Source organism: Theropithecus gelada, chromosome 9 (genome assembly GCF_003255815.1).
Source record: "Theropithecus gelada isolate Dixy chromosome 9, Tgel_1.0, whole genome shotgun sequence".
Lineage (NCBI taxonomy): Eukaryota > Metazoa > Chordata > Mammalia > Primates > Cercopithecidae > Theropithecus > Theropithecus gelada.
This window is the reverse complement of record NC_037677.1, coordinates 89,361,270-89,382,267: the sequence shown is the minus strand read 5'-3', so window position 1 is coordinate 89,382,267 and position 20,998 is coordinate 89,361,270. Positions and strand designations below refer to the sequence as shown.

Sequence of the window (20,998 nt, the reverse complement as noted above, 5' to 3'; positions counted from 1 at the left end):
AAAAAAAAAAAAAAAAAAAAAAAAAAAAAAAGAATTAATTAAAATATCCTTAAAGTCTATTTAATTTTTTTAATTACCTAATTTACTTTTCAAATTTTAATAATAAAATATATGGTATTTAAGTACTTTTTTTAAAAGATATTTACCCAGACATATGGATTTAACTTTATTATATTAGGTCAATGAAACTCAGAATTTATGTATTAGTGGAAGTTGAACTTCTGGTATCGCCTAGACTGAAGGTCCCCCTCCATATCGGAAGCTGCCCTCTTCACCAAATACACAACGAGTAAAGGAGAAACTACAAGCAGAAACGGAGGAAGCAGATACTCACTAGCCAGGCTGGTCAACCTAATTAACCCTAGTAGGCAGTGAGACAGCAGTTGTGTTAACCAGACAAAGAACGCTTCTGGAAGACTGGACTAGACCCTAGATAAACACTAACTTTTTTCTAGATTAACTTCGAATAAATCTTATTTGCATTAGCAAAATTATCCCACCATCATAGTTATTTTATTCAACTATATTTTCCATAATCTTTCGAAGTGTATATAAAGATGTCTTAGGAGATATAAAGGCCACAAAGTTAACGTGAAATTCAGATAAAATTTAGTAACCTAGTCAATAAAAGTCTGTCAACAACATTCAACATATAACTACTATGTATGTCACAGGATGTGATAATGAAAGTATCATAGTTCACAATATATCATTTTTACATGAATTAAATTCAATAAATCACATCAACATTATTCAATGCCATTATAAATTTTTAAAAATTAATATTCAAATAAGAAAATCCAATTTTTAAGGATATATATACACAATATATGGTTATATTTTCATTTGATAGGGAAAACACATAAATGTATTCAAAGCTGCCTACACCATAATTTAAAAACCTCAATCCTTGTATTTTTCAATTCTTTTCAGTGTCACATAAAATAAAGGGTTATTAAAGCCATGATTGTACTGTTGACTATTACCTTTTTCCTTTATAGTTTTCAATCATGTAAAAGGCCATCTGAACCCATATACTTAGAAAAAAGTGTGAACCAAAAAATAAAGGGCAGAAAAGTACGGAGCTAAAAGAGGACATGAGGTGTCACAATAAATAAATCAACATTTGGATTGAAACGTTACATTTGTCTGAAAGAATGATGCTTAGAAACATACAATATTATACACAGGGACTTTAGAGATGATCTAATCTTCTAGGAGAAGGAAACAAGTTGTTCAGAATCAAGATGGTAGACTAAGTTAATGTGTTTGCTTCTCATCCATCCTGAGATACAAGTAAAACAAAAAGCATAGAACTGCAAAAAAGAATAAAGTGTTTTCAACAGCAGAAAAAATGAAGGTGTAGGTGGGAATTCATCAAGGGGTGCTTTCTACAAGACAGAAAGCAGATGAAACAGAGAACAGAAAGCCACTGCCCATTATATGCTAACAAAGAAGTAGTACAGTAGAGTTTGGAGCCAGCTATGCATTAGAAGTCCAGAGCTGCAGGTATCAAAGAGGATAAAAATGAGAAATGGGATGGAAAATGGAAAATTACTGAAGATTTCTGAAACAATTGTACCAATGATCCCCCACCCAGAGGGCCAGAGAGTCAGAGAGCACAGGCAATTTCCCTAATGAAAGAATATTTTGGAGAAAGCTGAGGCTCCTGTTGTAGGGAGAAGTAAAGGGGAGCATAGGAGAGCAGAGGGGGATGGGGCAAAAGGAGGAAGAGGGAGAAGAAGGGAATACATTCTCATGTTTCTTAGAATTCAGCGTTTTTGTTTTGTTTTGTTTTGTTTTGTTGTTGGTTTTTTTTTTTTTTTTTTTTTTTTTTTTTTTTTTTTTTTTTTTTTNGAGTGCAGTGGTGCAATCACGGCTCACTGCAGCCTAGACTTCCTGGGCTCAAGTGATCCTCCCACCTTAACCTCCCAAGTAGCTGGGACTATAGATGTGCGCCACCACACCCGGCTGACTTTTTGTAATTTTTATAGAGACAGAGTTTCACCATGTTGCCCAGGCTGAAGAATTCAAATTTTAAAACAGATACTAAAACCTGTATGCCAGAAGACAATGGAGAAATGCAATGAAAGTCATCAGAGAAAAAGCTAATCAACCTATAATTATATAATCAGCCAAACTATCAATCAAGCATGAAGACAGAAGATATTTTCTAATATGCAAGGACTTAAATAGTATACTTTCCTTTTGTGGGAAAGTTATTAAAGTTACTGAAGTTTTATGGGAATTCAGCAAAACTGACTGGTAAAGTAATTAAAACAAAAACAAAAACAAAAAAAAACAAGAAGCCTGGGATTCCAAGAAACAGTTCCTAACACAGGACAGCAAGGAACGAAAGTCCCAGGGTAACAGCTATGCCCCAATTCTAGACAGCAACTGGTACAGGTTAGGGACAAATACCTCTTAAAAGAGGCCTCCTGGAAAGAAGACAATTTCACACAATGGAAGGAAAGGAAATCGGAACACTCAATATGATGAAGGTACAATATTCACTTATCAAAAAGGAAAAAAATTATGTTTTAAATATTAAGCCAACTAAAATGTGTATAATTTCATTAAATAATGGAGTATAATTTAAAAAAATCTATTTGGTCATGATGCTAGAATTATTCTCCTTCAAGTGCCCAGAACTTGGATACTGGATCCAAAAATGAAAGGAAAATAAAAAAAATTCCAAGCATACTATGCTTTGTGTAAAGGGAACAATGTGAGCATAATCATAACAAACACCAGTACTGTTTACTGGTGTTTAGCTTGGAAAGCCAGCCTAGGAGAAAGGATAGATTTGATTGTGGTTGTCAAACAGAATGTACATACTAATACCCTGAATAAGATAAAAATAATAGTATAGCTATCAGAAGAGAACAGATGGAAGAACTGATGGAGCAAAGGAGAGGGAGGCTAACTCCTTTATTTCAAATAGATGGGAATTAAGATACTGATTAAAGTAGAGAGAACCAGAAATAGAAGCACAGTATAACTATTTTATATAAACAAATAGGCTTGGCGCAGTGGCTCGTGCCTGTAATCCTATCACTTTGGGAGGCCAATGTGGGTGGATCACTTGACACCAGGAGTTCAAGACCAGCCTGGCCAAAACAGCGAAACCCCGTCTCTACTAAACATACAAAAATTAGTAGGGCGTGGTGGCTCATGCCTGTAATTCCAGCTACTCAGGAGGCTGGAGCTCAAGAATAACTTGAACCCAGAAGGAGGAAATTGCAGTGAGCCGAGATCCCTCACGCCAATACACTACAGCCTGGGCAACACAGGAGACTCTGTCTCAACAAAAAGAAGGAGAAGAAGAAGAAAGAAATAGAAGAAATTTAAAAATGTAACAATCAATAGTTTAAAAAAGGGGAAAGGAAAGGTTGCTACGTGTACTTTTGTACTTCACAGGATCACTAGATATTCCCTGTTTTTTATTAAGATAACCACCAGAAGAAATAAAACCAAATAGTGAAAAATAGCAGTCTAGAAGACTGGGAGTGGAAGTGGGGAAAGGGAAAGGAGAGGAGCTATTTTCCATTCCAAACTCTTTTGGACTACTTATCACACCATTTATGTGTATTAACTGGAATGAAAGCAAAACAGAACGACCTTTATTTTTAGCTTTATGAAATAAAATAGACATTAGCAAATTAATCCAGAGGCTAAATAATTTGTCTGCTTTCACAACTGCAGTTAATCGGAAGAATCAGGCCTAAAACCCAAATCTCAAAAATTTCAAGATAGTGCTGAATTCTCAGAAAGAATTCTTAAGGAGAGAATGATTTTAAAAGTTAGGTACTATCCATTTCTATCCAAATAATGTACCTTTATTTGTTCTGGAGCACATATTTGTTTCTCAATTAAAGAAAGCATATTATGTTCTAAAATCGTTAATGGAAACTAAAAATGCAAATTAAAAATTTAGTAACATCAGATACGTTTACTGGGAAAATAATTTACAAAGGATACTAAATTGGCACGTCAGTAAAACACTACAGCCCAAAGCAAACAATTAAACCAAGGAAAAAAACTCTTCAAAGGAAATACCTGAAAAGAGAAACACCTTAAAAGGGACAGATGGATAAGTAGATGCTGTTTAAGTCGAGTAACACTTGTACATTTCCCCATCTTGAAAGAAGTTCCTACTATAATATTTTTAAATCTTATTATTGAGCATATACTGTGCTTGATTTCTTGAGTTAATAAAAACTAAACAGGCCGGGCGCGGTGGCTCAAGCCTGTAATCCCAGCACTTTGGGAGGCCGAGGCGGGTGGATCACGAGGTCAGGAGATCGAGACTATCCTGGCTAACATGGTGAAACCCCGTCTCTACTAAAAATACAAAAAACTAGCCGGGCGTGGTGGTGGGCGCCTGTAGTCTCAGCTACTTGGGAGGCTGAGGCGGGAGAATGGCGTGAACCCGGGAGGCGGAGCTTGCAGTGAGCCCAGATCACGCCACTGCACTCCAGCCTGGGAGCACAGCGAGAGTCCGTCTCAAAAAAAAAAAAAAAAAAAACTAAACAATTTTTCTCTGACAGCATGATTTTAAATGTTATGCTTTATTTAGTGGTGTGCTAGTAAATATGTAACAATGATTCTCCGGGGAAAAAGCCTTAATTTGTACCCTTTTATAAAAAGAATGGTCTAACCACTCCTACCACGGCTACCAATGTGATGCCACTGAAGGCACAGCTGGAAAGAAGTGTGCACAATTGGATCTTGGAATATATATTTCCCAACATGATCTTGAGGCCATTTACTATTAGTAGGAAGGCATTTCTAATCTCAGAGTAAAAGATATTCAGAGGAATAATCCTGTTAAAGATGTTTTTTTAATGGACAGCTTTTTAGGCATCTAATATCTGATGTGAGATTTTCTTGAAAAATACCCCAAATTACCACGTAATTAGAAAACCATATGCCAACAGTAAATTCGTATTATTACCAAAGATCATGTCTGTTGTTTTGTTTGTTTGTTTGTTTTGAGACAGAGTCTCGCTCTGTCACCCAGGCTGGAGTGCAGTGGTGTAATCTTGGCTCACTGCAACCTCTGCCTCCCAGGTTCAAGTGATTCTCCTGCCTCAGCCTCCTGAGTAGCTGGGATTATAGGCATGTGCCACCATGCCCAGCTAATTTTTATATTTTTAGTACAGACAGGGTTTCACCATGTTGGTCAGGCTGGTCTCGAACTCCTGATCTCGTGATCTGCCCAACTTGGCCTCCCAAAGTGTTGGGATTACAGGCGTGAGCCACCGTGCCCAGCCGATCATGTTTTTTTTAAAAATTGTCCATCATACCACTTCCATTAATGCAGAAAATCAAAAGTTAAGTATATTTGAAGGCAAAGGAAAAGATATCTTTCTGGGAATAAATGCTTTGATATTTAAAATTCAAACTAGAACCAGATGTATTTACTAATTTAATATCCCTAGAGTAGTAGCAAAATTAAGCAAAGAAGATTACATTATAGTTAAAGACAAAACAATGAAGAGTTTCCAGAAAGGAAGAAATATGAACAAAATGATCATTCCAGATCTTCTATTTACTTCTAACATAAAAGACAACCATTTGTTAGTATAAATATTCAGATAAATTGGGTACCTTTAGTGATGAACACATGTGAAGACATTTTAAAAACTCATTGTCATTTACATGTCTCCCCAATGGACAGTAAATCAATAAACTATCCTCATTAAAATGAATACACAATTAACATTTATAAAGGAAGAAAATGTTAGTTGTTATTTCCAGAAACAGACCAGTACTGGGTGGTTAGGCAGTAAGTTCACAGTAAAACGTTACTGAGTTGCATTTGGCAGTCATGAAGAACAACAAGATATGTCCAAGCTGCTCAACAACTTATTCTACTTATATTCATGTCAGTGATGAATGAATGTTTAATGTTTTTTAAAATTCTTCTGGTTTAAATTTTCTAGCTAATATAAAATCTTGTTTAAAAAACAAAGCTTGTTTATAAATTCACTTTAGAATAGTGTCATAAATGCATAGAAAAAGAGAACCTGAAGAATACTTGCCAAAATGTTAACAGTGATGATTTTTATTTTTATTTTGTAAGACAGAGTCTTGCTCTGTCGCCCAGGCTGGAGTGCAATGGCGCGATCTAGGCTCACTGCAACCTCTGCCTCCCAGCTTCAAGCAATTCTCCTGCCTCAGCCTCCCAAGTAGCTGGAATTACAGGTGCCCGCCACCATGCCCAGTTAAAACAATGATGATCTTTTAACAAGATAAAGGTGATTTTTGTCCCCTTCTCTATACTTGGCTATATTTTCTAATTGTCAGAAAAAAATTATTAGAAAGAAGAGAAACTTACACATTTAAAATATTGAAAATTGGCATGATTTCCAAGGGTACTAATTTAGAGATAAAATTGTACTTACATATTAATCAGACCTCATTGGCATTAGCTAGTATCTGACTGTTAGCAACTGTAAGCACTGCAACTCAAGCTATAATAATGATTCAAATATGCCTTACAATGAATGCCTTTCATAATAAAGAACATTTTCAAATGGCTGTATAATGCAAAGTCATAAGGATGAAACCTAATATCAAGTTTAAAACACAGGCATAAATACAACAAGAAAAAAAGTAAAAAAAGTGTCATTACACAATGAAACTAATACTATAAAGGATTTTAAAATTGTAACAAGGGAAGAAAGGAGAATAAAAGACCAAACTAACATTTATTAACAGTACCCACTTTTTGCCAAGTACCCTACCAGACAACTTTTCTACATACTATTTTCATTCATTTTATGACAGTCCTATGGGAAAAATGGATTATGCTCATTTTGCAGAAGGGAAGAGGCTCAGAGAGATTGAGCAACTTGCCAGGATCCCACAGCAAGTAAATTACAAACCTAAAGTTCAAATATAAGTATTTCTAACTCTACAGCCCATCTATGCACATTGTCAAGCACTCAGACCTCTAGAAATAATAAAAGATAAACATTCCTCACGGGAGTTTGCCCTTTTATTATTCTAATTGAAGATAATATATTTAGCAGAGAAGCTTAACATTTTGGGTAACGGGAAAATATTTGTTATTTCTATCAATACTATTTAGCTTGCTGTTAATTCCTGTAGCCAGAAGAGAGTCTGCCTTCTCAGCTAGAGCACAGAAAAATGCAGATGAATCGGTATTTTAATCTGGAGGCAAGGTGAGGGGAATTTTTTTTTTTTTTTTTTTTTTTTTGAGACAGGGTCTCCCTCTGCTGCCCAGGCTGGAGTGCAGTGGCATGATCTTGGCTCACTGAAGCCTCCGCCTCCTGGGCTCAAGCAGTCCTGCCTTAGCCTCCCAATAGGCTAATCTTTTAATTTTTTGTAGAGACGAGGTTCACTATATTGCCCAGGCTGTTCTCCAACTCCTGGGCTCAAGAGACCTTCCTGCCTCGGCCTCCCAAAGTGTTGGGATTACCGATGTGAGTCACCACAGCCCGTAAGGGAAGTAATCAATTCTCTCACTCATCTAACCTTGGAGATAAGAGGTGTTTAAAGTGAACATTATTCGGGTTATTGTGGTTTTCCAAATCCTACAGGTTTCCACTGCTACCGCAGTCTGTGAAAATGACAGAGTACTTTCCCTAGACTCCATCAAAACCATCTTTATCTATTAATCTGTACTGTTCTCGTGTCCCGTGAGCAGAGAACAAAATTTCATTGGATAGATCATAACTTTTCTGGAACAAATGGAACTTTTCACTGGGCAATGGTGGTCATCAATTGCACATCATGACAATCTTTGACTAAGAAAACATTCAGATTGGCCAGGCATGGTGGCCCGCATCTGTAGTCCCAGATACTTGGGAGGCTGAGGCAGGAGAATCACTTGAACCTCAAGGTGGGGGCTGCAGTGAGCCAAGATTGCACCATTGCACTCCAGCCTGGGCGACAGAGCAAGACTTCACCGGAGGGGAGGGGAGTCCTTTTGGCAGGGGACTGACAGAAACTAAATACTCAGTGAAACTAAGGGTGGAGCTTTTAAGCTAAAAGTGTTCAATCTTAGGTAACTTTCAGGGTTAGGGGGTGAGAGAGTCACCTCTATCCCAGAAAATCTCCAAATTTTTGCACTATTGGCCAATATTTGCACTATTTGATAGAGTGGCCCTTAGTTTCTCAGCTTCCATTGACTCTAACATACTCCATTGTTCCTGAACACTACCAAAACCAAAGACAGGGCATGGGGCCCAAACCAGAACCACTACTTAACTCACGTCTGTAAGTAGGATGGCTTGTTCTGCTTAAGCAGACTGATTTGCGGTTAAATGTGATAAGCTTTGTCTGAAGCTTCTTTGAGGGATAAAGAAGTCCAGAATTGGCCCTTCACCCTATTTGGGTCCAAGAATAACCTTAAACCAAGAAATCATTTTCAACTTAAAACATTCAAATAAAAATGGTAGCTTAACGTAATGCCATACTTCATCTAGAAAAATAATAGATTTAATGCCTCTGCCTCTTCTCTTTGCTTAAAATAATCCAGTTGAATTTTTAATACAATTTCAGGATTTCAGAAAATAAACAAAGCCACAATATAATGACTCTATTGATTCTAAAATTTACCATAGTCAATAATTTACTATTTTTGCTTGAAGATTATGCTTTTAGTTCATTCTTGAATAACAATATACTGTTTTTAGGACCATTTTTCTCTTTTTTTTTTTTTTGAGACAGGTCTCACTCTGTCATCCAAGCTGGAGCACAGTAGCATGATTACAGCATCCCAAGTAGCCAAGAGTAAAGGTACACGCCACCATGCCCAGTTAATTTTTGTATTTTCTGTAGACATTGGGTTTCACCATGTTGCACAGACTAGTCTCGAACTCCCAGGCTCAAGCGGTCCTCCCATCTTGGCCTCCCAAAGTGCTGGGATTACAGGTGTGAGCCAATGCACCCAGTCCACTTTTCTTTTTTCTTAGATGTAAACTATTATTTTCTTTTTATATGGTTATGCCTTGTATTTATATATAGTTGAATTTATTGGTCTACATTGTATAAAACTTTATTTCCTTTATAGAAAAATCTATGTTAGATGACATAAAAGTCCAAAATGGCATATGAAGACTCAGTTAAAGTCATACAAAATGTCATAATAGATAGATGAGTGATCTAGTTAGATCAGGAGTCTATTTCTCTCAATGTCACCAGAATATGTCTTATGAAAAAGCAGGATTTCCTCTAGGATGTCAGCCTAGAAGGCGACCTTGGAAGGTGAGACATTTACCCCAAACATATCTAACATATAATATCTCTTAATCCTATTCCATTTATGTACAAAATTCCTACCCATCACCTCAAAGCAATACATGACACAGATATTAAAACATAAAACTGTGTGTGTGTGTGTGTGTGTGTGTGTGTGTGTGTGTGAGCAAGCTTGTGCATGTGTTTGTTCTTGGGGATTGCTTTTGGCTAGAAGCATGGAGATTTACACTGACAAGGTGAATTCAAATTAATTTAACAATTATTTAGTATAAACTATATAAAAAACACTTCTATAAAAATTCATTGATATAAAAATTAACTGTATTTACAGATTGCCTTTTTCAGTTCAAAGACAGCATTTGGGAATACAGTATCATCCCTGGGTAAGCTTCTAAAATTCTCTGGCCCAGATCCATGATGACGATCTCTTTAAAATAGTCTTCCATTAATTTTTCTTAGCAACACCTTCCCTTAACTTCGCCAATTGGTTCTCTGAAGCAGTTTCTGATGGGGAAAGACTAAAGGATGAGGAAAATTACCTTTCCCCCCCCCGATTCCAAGCAGAGAGAGGGTGGCTGGGGGCAGCTGTGTAGGTTCCAGATTAACCCATTTAAGCCTAGCATTCCATTATTGGAACGCTAAGCTGGTGGAAGTTATTTATATCACACTGCTCAAAGTCATCTCCAAGGTCTGATTTTTCACACAAAATAATTTGCAACCTCCAGCATAAATGGGTTAAACACTTTATTCTTGTGTTCAGCTATATCGTATCATAAGATTAAAAGGTTGATAAAATGTCTTCCTATATTTTTTGTATAAAACTATTGCATTCATGTTTTAACAGTTTTATTATTTCTGGATATACCTAACAAGAGTATGTTCATCCCACCATATCTTTAGTCTTTGCAGTCGTCATCTGAAGAATCCAACATTTCAGCTTCTTTATACCCAAATGTCCTTGCTGTATCTTTTTTTTTTTAACGTTTCATCAACCAACTGTCCAAAATGTAGATGTGCTATGACTACATGCCAGGATAGAACAATGCTTCAGTTTTGCTTTTATTCTCTTGGCTCAAAAACAGCCAGTAATTTCTTGGTCCTTTCTAACTGGAAAAGTCATTAATTATGTTGACTCTACGAAAATTATTTCTATTAGAGATTATTTCTATTTAAGTCTGTATTGTCAGTTTCAGGGTTTTGCCTTGGCTTTGGTGGAAACAGAGTTAGTTATTTTGGTTAAAAATAAAATAAATCAAAATTTCAAGCAATTTGGCTAAGTTATAATTCCTTGCAAATGGATTTATAATAATGGAAAAAGAAACATGCACTCTAGGAAGTTGGCTTAAGAAAGTAAACCTCAAACTAAATTCTAAAATATACTTTTTAGTAAGCAAACATAAAACAATTTTTGAAATAATTTATACTTACAGGCAAATGAGTAAACACTTGAAAGATGCTTCTCAAAAAATTTATAAGGTCCATTAAATAACCACTAGCTCTTCCATCTGGCTCAGACATTGTCCAGTCATAATCAGCAAGCTGAACAAATTCATCAATTTTTTGATTCAGTTTGGTATATATTTCTCCTTCTGCTGCATGTCGAGCATCCTGACAAGGGACAAAATAACAACAAAAGATAAGAAACAGATAATAAAACAAGTGTTCTTACAATTCTAGATATTATTTTACATTTACCTTTGGTTAAATATTTTAGTCATTTATTCAAAGTCCAGGAAAACTGTTGTTGTTGTTGTTGTTGTTGTTGTTTTCCGGCAGTACTCTATTTATTTGACTGGATATCACATCTTTTCTTAGTTCCTTTCCAATCTATCACCTTTTTTTGTCTTTATGTGATAGAATACTTTATGAGATATTAATTCCTGACTTGTTCTTACAACTCTAAGAGGACCCTTAGAAGAAACAGAAGTGGAAAAACAGAAGTTGCCAAGAACACAGAAGACCACCTCTTTCTAACCCCGATTCACTGAGAGCAATTCAGTTGGACTATCACAGAAGAAATGGAATATCTGCCAGTGCTTTGAGTTTAAGAACGGGTGGAGGCAGAAGAGAAAGAGATGGAGATAGTTAATTTCTCTGAGGAGAAAGAAACAACAGGAGTGATGCCAGCAAAAATAGCAGAGGGAGGATCTCCAAACATTTTCTCATTCATAGAAGTAACCAGAAAACTTATCAAAAATTATAAAAATCAACCTTTTCAGAACTCTGAAAATTACCTCAAAACTTGCAGAAATACAGGCATCATTTATTCAAGAAAAACAGCTGAATATTGGTAGAAAAATTAGCTTTGTAGCATTTTAATATGCCCTATTTCCATTATTCTTCCTCTGTTCCAGCTCTACAGTACTCTCGAAAGACAACATTCTAAAACTCTGGTGGAAACCTAGAGCTTGCCAGCCATCAAAGCAGACAGAACAGAACTGCAGAACCTTCAAAGCCACATTCTCAGAGAATTATCATTATTTGACCTATCTGGTGGTTCCCTGGAAGACTCCATACCTGTTTACAGGGATGTCTTTATTTGACCTGAATCAGGACTGCCTAGTACAAAAAGCCTTTTCCCCAGGGGGCAGTTATCGAAAACAGTAAGAGGCAATAAGTTTAACATGGAGGATGCCTGAGATGGTAGGTAACAGCTGGGACAAACAATAGGTCAACCAAAGGGCTTAAAAGGAAAAATTGGGAAATAAAATGTCCACAGATGACTTTGAAAAGCTCTACCAGATTCCTGGGAATCTAAAAGGCCACATACATAAATAGGGCTGTGTACACACTTGGGAAAGACCTAAGAAGGCTCTAAGCTCTCATTTATGGCTGACCTTGAAGCTCTGTGCAAGACAGAAATAATACAAGGTAGTGACAGGAGAAAAGGAAATTCTAGGCAGCAGTTTTATGTGATTAGCCAAAGGAAACTGTTGAAATAGCTGCAGAAGCTATGGGCTGGTAAGACCCCGAAAAGCAGGGTGTAAACCATGCTAAGACTGACTAGACTCAACATGGTGCTAGATTTAACCTGTTTCACCCAGGACTCAATGTACACTCATAACATACTCAATCACATACCCACCAGTGCCATGACAGTTTTAGGAACACTCATATTTGATGTAAAAATGGGTGGCACCACAATTCCAAAAAAAATTCCATCTTTTTCTGGGAATCATCATGAATATTTCATCCCTTGGTTAAAGAAACTCATAAAGGTAGCAGCCCCACTCCCCCTTGCGTATGACTCACTCACTCTCTCTCTCAAGTGTGCCTGCACTCCCCTTTCTTGAATGTGTATTTTGTTTTGCAATTAAGTCTCCACACTCACTATTTTCTGATTCATCCTTGAATTCCTTCTAACAACAGTGTCAAAAGCCTGGACACTGGCTGGGATTGAGATCTCAGCAGCATTTGGGGACCTCCCCCAGCCCACTGGTATCATGTGCAAGCAGGAAGTAAAAGCCAAAGCAGAATTATTAACTTCCTATCTCAGTGTTTAAGACATACCCCAACATGCACACAGAGCCCTTTGGCAAAGACTAGGGGACTCACAGGTTCCAGGCTTTTAAGCAAATCTGTATCCAATCACTAGCTGACCCCTAAGCTAACCAAGCAAAGACTTCAATGGCCACATATGACAAAGAACACAGACTTACAGACTTAATTCAGAAAGGTCACAAAACAAACAACAAATGGGAGAAACAACAAACCCTTGGGAGAGGAGATAACTTCCAAAGTTGCCATCTTATATTATTTTAAATGTCCAGTTATCAACAAAAAATGACAAGGTACGCAAAGAAACAAAATATGACCCATACACAGGAAAAAAAGCAACCAACAGAAACTGTGAGGCAGCTCAGATGTTGAACTTATAGGACAAAAATTTAAGAACAAAAGGAAACCATATCTAAAGAACTAAAAGAAAATTATGAGAATACATCAACAAATGGGGAATATAAATATAAATTATTAAAAAGTACAATAAGTGACGCCTGTAATCCCAGCACTTTGGGAGACCGAGGCAGGCGGATTACCTGAGGTCAAGATTTCGAGACCAGCCTAGCCAACATGGTGAAACCCCATCTCTACTAAAAATACAAAAAAATTAGCCAGACGTGGCAGTGGGTGCCTGTAATCCAGCTACTCGGGAGGCTGAGGCAGAAGAATCACTTGAACCTGGGAGGCGGAGGTTACCGCCACTGCACTGCAGCCTGGGTGACAGAGTGAGACTTCATCTCAAAAAAAGAAAAAAAAAAGTACAATAAGTGAAGTGAAAAAAAAAAATCAGTAGGCCAGGCACAGTGGCTCACGCCTGTAATCCCAGCACTTTGGGAGGCTGAGGCGGGTGGATCATGAGGTCAGGAGATGGAGACCATTCTGACTAACACGGTGAAACCCCATCTCTACTAAAAATACAAAAAAATTAGCCAGGTGTGCGCCTGTAGTCCCAGCTACTCGGGAGGCTGAGGCAGGAGAATGGCGTGAACCCAGGAGGTGGAGCTTGCAGTGAGACAAGATTGCACCACTTCACTCCAGCCTGGGCAATAGAGCTAGACTCCATCTCAAAAAAAAAAAAAAGAAAAAGAAAAAGAAAAAAGAAAAAAAAATCGCTAAAGGAGTTCAACAGCAGATTTGAGCAGGCAGAAAAAACAGAAGACTTGATCCACAATATAAATCAACTGGATCTAACAGACATCTATTGAACGCTCCACTCAACAAGAGCAGACCACACATTATTCTGAGGTGTATAATAAAAATGTACCATTTCCACATTATAACACTTCTTTGGCTTCCTCTCCAATTTTCACACTAACCACTTACTACTCACTGCCATGGTGGGCTGGGGAAAACCAACTATTGACAGACATCTTTCTATCTGCATGCCTGGCTTCACAGTAGGATTAGAATAAGAATTCCAAGATTATTTCTTCTCTCCCCATTCAGTGGTCCAACACAAAGCTGACATTAAGGAGAGGCATTGAGTTCAACACAGCCTCCCCTCAAATACAGAAAAAAGTTAAAATAAACATTACTTTAGATAAAACAGATATTTAAGATAAGTTAATGTTAATGATAATGAATTGAAATTTTAATGAAGCACTATTAAATATGGTAGTAACAAGATGAGCTCTGACTCAAAATAGTTACTTATACAGTCATCCTCTGGTAAGAGACCGGCTCCAGGATCTCCCTCGGATACCAAAATCTGCAGATGCTGAAGTCCTTTATATAAAATGGTGTGGTATTTGCATATCTACATACATCCTCCTGTATACTTTAAATAATCTCTTGATTACTTATAACACCTAATACAATGTAAATGCTATGTAAATAGTTGTCACACTGTATTGTTTAGGGTATAATGACAAGAAAAAAAAGTCTGTACATGTTCAGTACAGATGCACCACGCATCTTTTCTTCCAAATATTTTTGATCCATGATAGGCTGAATCCAAGAGGTGGAACCCATGGATATGGAAAGAAGGCAGGAAGGGTGTGTCTGTTTTCATTCACTGATGTATCCCTAGCACTGAGAACAGTGCTTGGCACATAGTAAGCAGTAGATGAGCACTTGTTAAATGAATAAAGGAAATCACCCCTGTCTTGAAAAAAGTTTATAATCTAGTTGAGGATAGAAAATCCAGATAAGGATAGAAAATACAATAATCGCCCACACACAGTGGCTCACACCTGTAATCCCAACTCTTTGGGAGGCTGAGGCGAGTGGATCACCTGATGTCAGAAGTTCGAGACCAGCCTGGCCAACATAGTGAAACCCCATCTCTACTAAAAATACAAAAATTAGCCAGGCTTGGTGGTGCACACCTATAATCCCAGCAACTCAGAAGGCTGAGGCATGAGAATTGCTTGAACCCGGGAGGCAGAGGTTGCAGTGAGCTGAGATCGCACCACTGCACTCCAGCCTGGGCAATAGAGTGAGACTCCATCTCAAAAAAATAAATAAATAAAAATAAAAGAATGAAAATACAATAATCATAGAATGAATAAATATGCACAAATTAACACTAACTACATGTATAGTAAAAGTATGCCAAATAAGAAGAGATCATGTTGGCTAGAAAGAGGGTTTCATGGAGGAAAAGCAACGTGGTGATATGGAAAAATAGGAATCTAGAAGAAGTATTTATGTGGTGGCTGTTCTAGTTACTATTTTTGAGTTAGTGGCTTAAAATAACAAACATTTTGTTATACTCACAGGTTCTATGGGTCAGGAAATAGTGGAGATGACTTTGTACTACAGTATCTGTGACCTCAGCTGGAAAAGACTTGAAGGCCGGCAGTAAGACTCAACAGCTGGGGATTAGAATCATCTGGAGGCTTCCTCACTCTTATGTCTGGTACCGGGGATGGGTAGCCTTTCCATGTTGCTTGGCTGCCTCAAAGCCAAGCACTTTAGTGTCTCCTCAAAGCACTGAAGTGGCTAAAGAGTAACTGGGCTTCTTACATGGCAGCACAGGGCTCCAAGCATGTGTGTTCCATGCTTGGAATAAAGGCAATAACACATTGCCTTTTATGTCCTAGCCTCAGAAGTCTAAAGTCTCAAATGATTTTTACTGTACTCTCTTGGTCAAAGCTGTCACAAGTCTGCCCAGATCAAGATAAGGGGATACAGATCCCCACTTCTCAATAAGAGAAGTGTCAAGGAATTTGTAGCCATTTAAAAAATCACCATTCCTGCTAATAATGAATAACGAAGAAATGGCTCATAAAGAAGATGGGTTAGTACTTCCATTTACTTAACAGAAAAAAACAAAAGCGGTTTGGGGAAATGGGAAGGCATCTGATTCCCACTATTTCACTTATCTTTACATCTCAAGCAAATTAACTTAACGTCTTACCTATGAAATGAGAATCCTCCCCATCTCACAGGGCTGTTTTGAGCATTACACAAGCTTCTATAATCAATACAAAGTACCTAACAGTACTTGGCACCCAGAAGGGGCTAAAACAAATCAGTTTTCCTACACTTACTTGTGTTTTATACCTAGTAATGCTCAATAAATGTCTTACTAAAAGAACTGTATGGAGACTATTAATATATCAGAATTCCAAGCCTTCCAAATTGCCCAAGTTGGCTTAACTTAGTGTAGTTATTTTTATGTAAGAGAGCAAAAATTGGGTATTGAACATTAACAGGATTTTTTTAATGTAAAACTTGGCTGGGCACAGTGGTTCATGCCTATAATTCCAGCAGTTTGGGAGGCTGAAGCAGGAGGATCACTTGAGGTCAGGAGTTAAAGAACTGCGTGGGCAACATAGTGAGACTCTGTCTCTACCAAAAAATAAAAAATTTAGCTGGTCATGGTGGCTTGTGCCTATAGTCCTAACTACTCAGGAGACTGAGGTGGGAGGATCGCTTGAGCCCAGGAGTTTGAAGCTGCAGTGAGCTATGATTGCGCCACTGCACTCCAGCTTGGGTGACAGAGCAAGACCTCGTCTTTAGAAAAAAAAAAAAAAAGTGAAACACTAACCAGTGGAAAGGGGTGTCATATTTAATATGTATAATTCATGGCAGTAACACCTACTTCTCTTTAACTTCTTTAACATTAGGGGCAGGTACCTAAGATGGTAAATGCTTATGACCTACAGAACTACAACATAACATACCTTAATGACATCATTTGTAAGTCAGTTTTCTCAAAGCAATATAAAAATATTTATTTAGCATTTTGCATTTTGCCCCAGTGTTCATAATCAGTTCCCTCATTCATGTCTCACTACTTTTACTGAATCTAAGCAGATGAATATAGGTCACTACACAACTGAAGACAGGCAGTAATTCCAGAAGGCTGCTGGAAAAGAGAACCCTAAACCTCAGAACTATGTACAATCATCTCATAAATACTCAACCTGCTTCCCTTCTATCACCGGGCAAAGAAAATTGAGAATCTGATTGCTTCTATCTTCCGCTGCATTTTCTATCTGCACTCAGACCGCTATTTATGATTTCTTTTGCTTTTTTGGGATGCCTCTAATATAGGCAGGAAGAGAAGGAGATGCATAACAAGATTTTTAAAAGCCAGTTTCAAGAAGCTCCCCTCCTCCAAACTTATAGAGCTAAAGTACTTGGTTAAACTTTAGATTGATATAAAACTGGCGATTTCATTAAAAGCCAAATTTAAATCCAGCTTTAATTTTTTTTTACTTCATAGAACTTTATTAAAATAAAAAAAAAGATGTTAGTTCACATTTTCCTAGATTTAAAAAGCAATATGGGACAATTGAAATATTAACCAAAAGTTGACGGGGTGGTAGAGACTAAATATCTAGAAATTTTTAAGTCATGAGGGAAAAAACACTATTTTTATCTGAAAGAAGAAAATTTAAAATGACAAAACCATTCACACCATCACGTGAAATAATTATAATTACATGCTTTCTAGACCACGTTTAGTGAAAAAGTGGTTCAGAAAACACTACTTTCTAAAAGAAACTAAGCCAAAATAAAAGGGAAAACATAAAAATTGATGTATTGCTTTTTGGTATTGTCACTAGAACTTTGTTGATAAGTCTATGTTTCTGAGGTGACACCATGAGCAGGTTCCACTTTTCCCATAAAATATCTAAGTTAAAATAACCTTTTCTCAAGATGTTAAAAAACTTTCAGGGAAAGGTACCTAATTTTTTTAAAGTTTATTAATGCTTTCCATGGGCTATAATAGGAAGCAAATAAATCTATGTCAGGGAATCACTGGCTGTACTGTGTCAAAGAAAAATTTCAGACAGTACTCCCGAGCAGGAATACGATTAAAATCAACACTTGAAAGGATTTTTCTAAGGACTAAGAATTCTGCTTATTTTATAATTCAGACAAATATAATCATTAGAAAACATGTGTCTGATCTTTATAGCTGCATAAACTGACTCACTACATTTTCTTTTTAAAGAAATGGGAGCAAGGATAGAAAGAAGAGATAGAAAAGGCTTTCAATGCAACTTTTCCTGTAGTTATACATAGGAATACACTGAATTATTTGGTAAGACATTCCTAAGAGATGATTACTAATGATTACTAGCGATTTAGTGATTGCTAAGGAAATTAGTTAGAACTTCTTGGGGAGTTCTACAGTTGAACCCAGAATAGTCTCAATCCTTATGACCTTACCAGAAGCATTATCAACTCTTGACATTCTAAGAAGTCAGTCAGCGTATCAGCTAACTCTTAAATAAAATGTAAAGATTCAGTTTATAAACAAAGTAATTAATTCGTCCTTTGTTAAGGAAATAGTGCCCTCTGGAGGCAGAAATGTATCTAGCATAATTTGAGAACTTTAAAAAAAATTTTCAATGTGTAAGAATTAAATATACCATGAGTGGTTCCCAACCATAGGTGTGCAACAGAACCCACCTGAGGAACTTTTTAAAACATACACATGCACAAATTCCACCTAGACCTCCTGGAGCATAAACACGTATGTTCTGAATAAAAGCTAAGTAGTAATAGCTAAAGATTTTAGAAAACATCTACAATTTACTGTACATCGTCCATTCCCCCCTTGGAATAATTTCCAAATAAGTTTTGGAAAATCGCTCTGCCCCCATTCACAGCTATTTCATTTGGGTAAGACTGAACCTATATCTAGCTCCAAGGATGGGTCTTGCTAAATTTAAGTCAATTACCAGTCCCATCCTCTTACAAAAAAATTATATAGCAGCTAGTAGAGGGAGACAGTTTCTGTTCCTTTAGATGACAGGACATGACAATGTGAGGTTTGGGACTGTGACCAGGCAGTCATTTTGCTACCAGACTGAGAGAGCCTAGAGCTGCTGGGAACTGCTGGGCCACTATAAGTAGTCTGATGATAAGGCCAAAATTGCATGAAGCAGAGTTAAAAGACGGAGAGACGCTGGGTCCATGGTGACATCTACTGAGCAGTAGTGCCCTATCTTTGGACATCTCAGTGTCACTGGCCAATAATTTTTTCTTTATTATTTAAGAAAGTTTGAGTTGGTTTTTCCATCAGTTCTTGTCAATTTTCAGTTAATAACCTAGATTAATACAACTATCTTAATAGAAACATTTATTCAATATTCAAGAAAAAAGTTACATTTAATTTTGCTCATTTAGAGCAAGGGGAATATATCTATACTTTTATGGGCCTCAACTATGTAGGCAAGAGATAAAGTTAGAGCTATCACCATAAAGGTGTCCTCCCTAGTTAACTTCTTCCTGCTCTAATAAACAAAATTCCAATAATCCATTATCTTGACCTAAAAATTTCTAATGTTAGTTACACTGCATATAGCATCCAACTCATTATCCAATGTCACTACTAATGCAGAAGGGAAAAAGCAAATAAGACTAACCAATGTAATTTATTAATAGTATTTAGTTATGATGAAGGAAAAGGTATAATAAAATGGGCAGAGAAGTCAATTAATAAATTAAAATTTTTAAATATATATATAATTTCCATTATTTATTTTAGATGTCAATGTGGCAATAAAAAGAAGTTGTTTTATTTTTTATATTCTTGTTTTATTATTTGTTTTCTTTACATTTAGTACTTTAAATCAACCAAAAAAAAAGAGGGATTTGCTTGCTACACTTCTCATTAAATTAGAAAAAAGCACTAATTCATCTGGCTACTATTCATCAGGATTTTTCATTATATGGTATTACTGTGATTTTTTTAAAAAAATAGTATTAGGCTTTAGGATATGTATTGTGCCTTATACACATGCAAATCATGCAAATCACAGATTACCATTTGATCAATACTCTGGGTAAAACAAAGCTCAAGATCTGCTCCATAATGAACTAAGAAATCAAAAGTTAAAAGCCATGAAAAGCTTGTATCAATTACAAGAACTGAAGTATCATAAAGTTCTAGAAATCTCTCTAAAAGATTGTCTTACTGGGAACAGTGGCTCTCGCCTATAATTCCAACACTTTGGGAGGCTGAGGCAGGAGGATCACTTAAGCCCAGGAGTTTGAGACTAACAGGTGCAACATGGTGAGACTCTATCTCTACAAAAAATAAATTTTAAAAAATTGGCCAGGTAAGATGGTGTGCACCTGTAATCCCAGCTACTCAGGAGGCTGAAGTGGGAAGATCACTTGAGCCCAGGAGATCAAGGCTGCAGTGAACCATGATTAAAAAAAAAAAAAAAATTGCTCTTTGTAAAAAGAAATACAGTCATCACGGACTATAAGTCAGAGATTAATAATATCATAGTTCTAAAGTAGGCAGATCATAAATAGTATACTAAATGTTATATTACAAAGGTAGGTTGCTGTAAGAGTTATGTTAATTATACCAAAAACAATTTTCAGAGGGAAATCCAAAGTACTTCTTAGAGAGTTAGATAATGCAAGGTGAAGTATCAGGTAAAGCTATGGCCCAGACACAGCTGAAGATCGAAATTTAAGTGGAGGAAACTGACACTAACTGCTTCTGGAAGAAATTACATTTTCCCCCAGAATATACATTCAAAACACATGTAAACCAAACATTATTTTAAAACAAAAATAAGCATCCTTATTAACATAAGATGAATAAATATGATTTTATATTCATCTTCTGGGTCATTGTCTGAATGTCTGAATATAACTTCAGCTTTCCGCCTTCTGTGCATTGGTTTATACCAATTCTTCCTTCTCCTCATCTCTGCTGATTAAAATCTTACCCATACTCCAAACTGATACAAATCCTTAAATGCCTTCAGGGTCCAGGCAGGTAACAAGAATGAGTATGGCAGGCAGGGTATTTACAGTAGGCAGGATCATTATAGAGTTT

At 36.7% G+C, this 20,998-nt stretch overlaps 1 protein-coding gene across 3 annotated transcripts in view; it reads right to left on the bottom strand.

Annotated features, from left to right (window-relative positions):
* Positions 1-20,998, bottom strand: part of EXOC6 (exocyst complex component 6) — a 218,698-nt gene that overhangs the window by 77,408 nt on the left and 120,292 nt on the right. For all 3 annotated transcript variants that reach the window (XM_025396941.1, XM_025396939.1, XM_025396942.1), the window contains one exon: positions 10,663-10,842. In XM_025396941.1, coding sequence (XP_025252726.1) covers positions 10,663-10,842 — 180 coding nt within the window. The remainder of the gene's footprint in view (positions 1-10,662; positions 10,843-20,998) is intronic.